Source organism: Halichoeres trimaculatus, unplaced genomic scaffold (genome assembly GCF_033239565.1).
Source record: "Halichoeres trimaculatus isolate MK-OKI-2021-1 unplaced genomic scaffold, fHalTri1.1 fHalTri1_scaffold_3, whole genome shotgun sequence".
In the NCBI taxonomy this organism is placed as follows: Eukaryota; Metazoa; Chordata; class Actinopteri; order Labriformes; family Labridae; genus Halichoeres; species Halichoeres trimaculatus.
In genome coordinates, this window is record NW_027437181.1 from 24,261,441 (window position 1) to 24,268,263 (window position 6,823).

At 38.3% G+C, this 6,823-nt stretch overlaps 1 protein-coding gene and 2 non-coding genes across 5 annotated transcripts; 1 reads left to right on the plus strand and 2 right to left on the minus strand.

Moving 5' to 3' along the window:
- Positions 1-73: 73 nt before the first annotated feature.
- Positions 74-145, minus strand: trnah-gug (transfer RNA histidin (anticodon GUG)). The gene has a single exon. It is a non-coding gene; the product is annotated as a tRNA-His (tRNA).
- Positions 146-2,058: 1,913 nt separating this feature from the next.
- Positions 2,059-2,130, minus strand: trnah-gug (transfer RNA histidin (anticodon GUG)). Its single transcript has one exon. It is a non-coding gene; the product is annotated as a tRNA-His (tRNA).
- A 456-nt stretch (positions 2,131-2,586) lies between these two features.
- cry5 (cryptochrome circadian regulator 5) lies at positions 2,587-6,435 on the plus strand. Of its 3 annotated transcripts, none has more exons than XM_074666638.1 (11): positions 2,587-2,681; positions 3,042-3,266; positions 3,417-3,611; positions 3,695-3,813; positions 3,963-4,117; positions 4,318-4,458; positions 4,601-4,768; positions 4,914-5,054; positions 5,570-5,721; positions 5,817-6,037; positions 6,132-6,434. In XM_074666638.1, the coding sequence occupies exons 2-11, from the start codon at positions 3,052-3,054 to the stop codon at positions 6,191-6,193; spliced, it is 1,569 nt and encodes a 522-aa protein (XP_074522739.1). In that variant the 5' UTR covers positions 2,587-2,681; positions 3,042-3,051; the 3' UTR covers positions 6,194-6,434. The 3 variants fall into 3 exon arrangements, with proteins under 3 accessions (XP_074522739.1, XP_074522740.1, XP_074522738.1); XM_074666639.1 differs by having other exon boundaries at positions 2,629-2,731; positions 6,132-6,435; XM_074666637.1 differs by lacking the exon at positions 2,587-2,681 and adding an exon at positions 2,732-2,788 and having other exon boundaries at positions 6,132-6,435.
- Positions 6,436-6,823: the final 388 nt, after the last annotated feature.

The following is a 6,823-nucleotide window of genomic DNA, read 5'->3' on the forward strand; positions in this document are numbered from 1 at the left end:
AGATGGAATACTACTTGAGATAATTCACACAAATTTCAAAAGTGAACCCGTCTGCCGTGACATTGTGACACAATGCCGTGACCCGGATTCGAACCGGGGTTGCTGCGGCCACAACGCAGAGTACTAACCACTATACGATCACGGCGAGCTACGACGAGCTGCTGATGCCGAATGAGACAAAAAGTCATGTGATTACTATTCTTCAGACAAGCGATTGTTAAGGTTGGTGTGAGGGTTTAGCACAGTTAAAAAAAATGATACATTTTTGTTAGGCATGATTTTTCAGGACCAGTTAAAAGCCCTGCTGTGCATTATTTGGGGTTTGAAAGGCAAAACCCAACAACTGGGAAACAGATATGGGGGTCAAGCAATGACATAATCAAAATGAATTTTTTACATGAATGAATAAATATATCGTCTTGAAAATACTTAAACAAATAAATTAATACAAAAATAAATACATAAATGAGTAAATAAATAATTAAATGTTTTTTATTTATGTCTTTTAACCATTTTTATATGTATTTGTGTATCTTTTTTATTTATGTGTTTATATACAGGGCAGGACTGCAACAACACATCACCAGTAGGGTTATACTAGCCTGCATTACGACAGTCTAATCCCAGCTCATGTTCCTTATTAGTGAGGGAACAATCCAACGCTTGATAAATTTTGCTTCACAATGATAGGAAGAGCCGACATGGAACAATTTAAAAGCAATCGCTATGAACTCTTGGACGACACAAGCCAGTTATCCCTGTGGTAGCTTTTCTGACACCTGCTTAAAACCCCAAAATTGATATATATAAATATACAAAATGTGAAGCAAATCAATTTGGTTCACCTTCTTTTCCTGCTTCACAGTAAAGTTAAGACCACCCACTTAAATACTACCTCTGACAAAATGACCACACGTAAAAAAAAAAAAATGTTGAAAACAGTAATACCAAAGTAAATAAATACATCTGGCTTTAATAAATATTTGAATAAATATATAAAGTGATAAAATAAGAATGAAAAGACATATATTTCTAAGTCAAACTTAATAGTGGAAAAAGATGAATAAATGAATATGAAAATGTGGTTAAGATTTCATGAATAAAGAGCATTTCATCATTTATTAACTAATTTATGTATTTCTTCAATTGTTTAATTGTTTATTTGATTACTTGTTTATTTATTTCTGCATTTATTAATTCATTTAAATCTTTATTTTTAATTATGGTATATTTGGTCCCCCATACACGCCTTACTGACAGTAGGTAAATCAAAAGTTTGTTTTTTGGAACTGTGGACTCTGTTAATTTCCCTTTACATGCGTGACTTTGCATTCCTTATGAACCTGTTTTTCTCTATACAGGGATCTCAAACTCGTGCCATGGAGGGCCAAGAGGCCACCAGTCGATTTCACTGATTGCCTCACCTTCAAGCAGAAAGCAGGGACTTATCAGTGAAATCAGCTGTTGGAGTTATTGGTCAGAAAGAAAACCTGCAGCCTCTTGGCCCTCCATAGCACGAGTTTGAGATCCCTGTTCTATGACATGTCTTTCAGCCCACGTCCCCCATATGCAGTATAAAGTGTCTATTTATGAATATAGTTTTTTAATATTGAAATACAAAATTGAGGAAATAAATACATTTCAAATAACATGTGACATCAAATGTCTGGATTAAATGACATTCATCCACCCAGGTATTATTTATTCATTTATTGATTTATTTATATTCAAGAAGTAATCAAATAAGGTATTATCATTTCATCCAGCATTAATTCATTAATGAATTCATGTCTCAGTGTGTTATATTTTTTCGTTCAAATACATAAAGTTAAAATAAAGCAGAAATAATTACAAACGAGTCAACTAATGCTTACTTCAGGTAATGTAGACTCTTTGAAGTTAAGTCAGTAAGCATATTACTTAAACAATCAAAACAAAAACTGTAATTTCTTAAGAGGGAAAAATGTGTAATGAGATTTTTCTTTCACAATATATCTACGCTTTGTGTAACATGAGCTTTTCAAAAGTGAACCCGTCTGCCGTGACATTGTGACACAATGCCGTGACCCGGATTCGAACCGGGGTTGCTGCGGCCACAACGCAGAGTACTAACCACTATACGATCACGGCGAGCTACGACGAGCTGCTGGTGCCTCACGAGACAAAAAGTCATGTGATTACTACCCAAACCCTAGTGACCTAGCCCAGAGTTGGTTATTTTGTCAGGTTGTGTTCTTTTTTAATACATGATGCTCTCTGTTATCATGATTTTTCCACCAGGGCGATAAAAACTGCATTTTCGTAGGTGTACAGTTTTTTTTTCTTCAAATTTACTATTTGGACCAAGGTTCTAGTCAGATTGACTTACCGGGGTCTCCTCGTTGCACAGCGGAAAAAGACCAGAGCAGACTAGCAAACCACCATGCCATGTTTGTCGCCAAATTAACTTGGGGAAAAATACTGTGAAGGTAAGTTGAATCCTCAATTATTTTGATTTCGTAATGTTAGCTCTGCATCGACATCTAGTGTACCAAATGACTAACTGCAACATGTGCGGCTTACCCAGCTCTCTTCTGATTGGCTCTGGTTGGTTTTGTAAACGTAGCTGAGTTTCCGGTTTTGTAACGCAGCAAACGTGCAAGTTATCAAACAGAGGGTTCTTCAAACACGGCACCAAGCAAGTGAGTACGGGACTACGTCCAGGGGAAATTAAGATAAATTTCCGTTTCAGGTTTGTTCTTCATTTTGGGCCACACGTGTCATTGAAGTGTACGCGGAGTGTTGATATGTATGGGTTTGTTCATGTATGTTTCTAAAGCAGTGGCGTGAACTGATGTGTACGTCCAGAACTTGAAATCCTCCGAGGGTCAAATGATTTTTTTCCTGATTTTATTTTGAACTGATTTGTCCGTTTTGTGATACTGTACTGAAAACATCCTGTTATTAACTAAGCCTAAATCGGTATAGCTACGACTCTGCAAACACAAGGCATTTAAGGATGATGATGTAATTGAAGTTGCCTTCAATCAATTTGTTTACAGGCTCCCAGGTATGGCTCACTCTTGCATTCACTGGTTCCGTAAGGGACTCCGACTGCATGACAACCCAGCTCTAATGGCAGCTTTGAGGGACTGTAAGGAACTCTATCCCGTGTTCATCCTGGACCCTTACCTCTACAACAAGGCCAGTGTGGGGATCAACCGCTGGAGGTTTCTAGTTGGAACGCTCAAAGATCTAGACAACAGCCTCAGGAAGCTAAACTCCAGGTACAGATAAAAAAAAAAAACTGCAATCAGAAAGAATATTAAATATGATATAACTTTGAATGCTTAAGAAAGGTTATGACACCATTTGTTTGCCATAAGTCAAACTGTCTATCAGCTGTTACCACAGACATTTTCTGTTATCATTAACAGACTCTTCGTTGTGAGAGGGAAGCCAGAGGATGTGTTCCCCAAGCTGTTCAACAAGTGGAAAGTGACAAAGTTGACTTATGAGTATGACACAGAGCCCTACAGCCTGAGCCGTGACAAAACAGTGACCACACTGGCCAAAGAACATGGTGTGGATGTCATCTATAAAATCTCACATACTCTGTATGATATAGAAAGGTATTATTCTCTACAAACATCCTTATTCTAACAGTTTGACTGAAATCCTTCATATCGATCTAATGCCTTTCATGTCTCCATAGGGTGATCGAGGAAAACAACGGAAAGACACCTCTTACTTATGTCAAAATGCAAGCAATATTAAAGAGTCTTGGACCCCCTAAAAAACCAATCCCTGCGCCAACCGTGGAAGATATGGAAGGTACTAAAACCAATACTTAATGATGACAATAAGCTAGTATAATTTCCTCAAGTAAAAGACACTCAACAAACAAACAAATTAATTTAAATGAATAATTGAATCAAATCTATGACCAAATAGTTTGTTTATTTGTTTCACTTTTGTCAAAGATGTGAAGACCGCAAGCTCAGAAAAGCATGAAAAGGAACATGAGCTCCCCACTTTGGAGGAGCTTGGTCACGACACCACAGATGTTTTTGAGGAGAAGTTCCCAGGAGGAGAACAGGAGGCACTGAGGAGATTAGATGAGCACATGCAAAGAACGGTATACATTCTCTTTTACATGTTATAAACAGTCAAAAAAAATTGTAGATAAGATTGTGAAGTTCACTTGAGACATTCTCTCAAATAAATCAAAATGACAGGAAATGTTATAAAACCAAAGTCCAAATCAGCAACAAGTGTCAAATCTGTCCTATCTTTTCCTCATTTGACTGTTGTGAATAATCTGTTTCTTTCTTACAGGGGTGGGTGTGTAGCTTCGAGAAACCACAGACATCTCCAAACTCTCTCAGCCCCAGCACCACTGTACTGAGTCCATATGTGACGTTTGGCTGCCTGTCTGCACGCACCTTCTGGTGGAGGCTGACAGAAGTTTATCAGGGGGTGAGTAACACTACTACAGTGCTAATTTACGCTTTGGAAGTAACAGGGTGGGTGTTACAACATGCAAGGTGTTGATGCATGGTTCTAACTTAGAAAATATTGTGACAGTGTGACTCAGTCTGACAGTTTGTTGTATCTGCAGAAAAAGCACTCGGATCCCCCAGTTTCCCTGCATGGTCAGCTTCTGTGGAGAGAGTTCTTCTACACAGCAAGTGTGGGTATCCCTAACTTTAACAAGATGGAGGGCAACAGTGTCTGTACCCAGGTGGATTGGGATACAAATCCAGAGTATCTCGCAGCATGGAGAGAGGTACAGAGTCCATGATAGTTACTTTGAATGAAGAGATGGCACAAGATGCAGTTACAGCAAGAGTTTTCACAGATAATCAGACATGATCTTGTTTCCCGTTCTATGAATGACTCCTGTCATTCTCACGTTTTTGTTCCTCCTAAAGGCTCGGACTGGCTTCCCTTACATTGATGCCATCATGACTCAGCTGAGGCAGGAGGGCTGGATCCACCACCTGGCCAGACATTCTGTCGCCTGTTTCCTCACAAGGGGAGACCTGTACATCAACTGGGAGGAGGGGCAGAAGGTATGCTAACAAGCCATTCATGAATAATTGAAAGATCAAGAAGACAAAATTTTTATAGAATCAAATGTTTTCAAATCAAAACATTAATTTTGATTTTCCAGGTAGGAACATTTTGATGACAGACACTGTAGTTTTGGGCTGCAGTGTTCTATGAGGTTCAGTAGTAGTTCTTCTAGAAATTACAAAAAAAATCAGCATTTTGTTTTGATAGGTCATTTTTAAAGAAGTAGGTAATATAAAAATAAAGGGAGATTTGAGGCAACATATACCTTTCCAGACATACTATACCTTGTCTCCAGCTCCTGTTTGAGCAGTTGTTGCTGTTTATTGCAATGTGGGCAATCTAGGTGCCAGAGAAATGCAAAGAATAAAGATGAGCCTATCCCTAACACTGCTGCATTAATGTTGATTTTTGTAACTGCTCATTATGAGTCTAAAGCTGTCATATGTACAGCATTAAACCTGTTGGACCCTTTTCTGACGTTTGAAATATTTTTACGCATTTACTCCTACAGGTGTTTGAGGAGCTATTACTGGATGGTGACTGGGCTCTGAATGCTGGAAACTGGCAATGGCTCTCAGCCAGTACTTTCTTCCACCAGTTCTTCAGGGTCTACTCCCCTGTTGCCTTTGGGAAGAAGACAGACAAAAATGGAGATTATATCAAGTAAGATCATAACTCTAAAGAGCTCGAGCTGTCAGGGTGTGTGTATGTGTGCATGTGGGATAACTTCTGTAAATCCTCGACTTTGGTTTCTGCAGAAAGTACCTTCCTTTCCTTAAGAAATTCCCAGCTGCATACATCTATGAGCCATGGAAAGCTCCACGCAGTGTTCAGGAGGCAGCAGGATGCATTGTGGGGAAAGACTACCCACGGCCTATTGTAGAGCATGAAGTGATCAGCAAGAAGAACATCCAGAGGATGAAGGCAGCTTACGCTAAAAGATCTGCAAATGCTTCAGAATCACCCAGCAAAAAGCAAGGTATCACAAAAGGAAAGAATGTTCTTTTTTTTTTTTCGTTTTACATGTTTGAAGTAGTTTCTTTGCTAACATCATTTTCTCTGTTTTATTCTAGGTGTCAAACGCAAGCAGCCAGCTATTACAGACGTGATGAAAAAGAAAGAGAAGAAAAAGTAACGTGTTCTCACAATTCAGTGGTCAGGTCTTTTCTAATGTTCTCTTTGAACAAGAAGCCAAAGTGAATATTTGTTTCTTGATTATTAGTTTACAGGCTATGGACGCCAGCTTCCTAACTGTATAAACTTTGATCAAAGGGTTTTCTATACTGTGTTTTAAATACTGTTTTTTGTCTACTTTTGTATTGTTATCATTTTTAAGACCAATTTATAAACATACTCATAGATAAATATTTGTGCATGTTGATGAAAGAGTTAAATAAACAATAAATAAAGGTTAAGAAGTCTTCTCTGGTTTAATGTTTTGAGTTTGTGGGTTGGGAATCTTGTACTTAATCATTAGTTCTTGGTCTAGTGTGTTGATATCCTCTGGGAAATTATATTTTTATTGTCACTTTCAGATTGAGTGACCAAAAGCAGATTTAGTCTTCTGTCAATTTTAATTTCAAAGACAACATCCTGAAATTCCTTGTTGCCCGGTCAGTGTACTGTCTAAGGTAAACTCGCTGCGCCCTGTAGGAATTCTTCCCTCGTAGAAAACAGAAAAAGCCTCTTAAAATGGGAGGTGGTTTCTGCAGATCTCTGTGGGATTCTGAATTTTTCAATCATAAATTGTGGGGATCAGTGCAGT

Bases quoted from the DNA above. Each gene is read 5' to 3' on its own strand.
- cry5 (XM_074666637.1), top strand. The intron at 4,459-4,600 runs GTGAGTAACACT...TTGTATCTGCAG, and splicing joins TGACAGAAGTTTATCAGGGG to AAAAAGCACTCGGATCCCCC. The intron at 4,769-4,913 runs GTACAGAGTCCA...TTCCTCCTAAAG, and splicing joins ATCTCGCAGCATGGAGAGAG to GCTCGGACTGGCTTCCCTTA.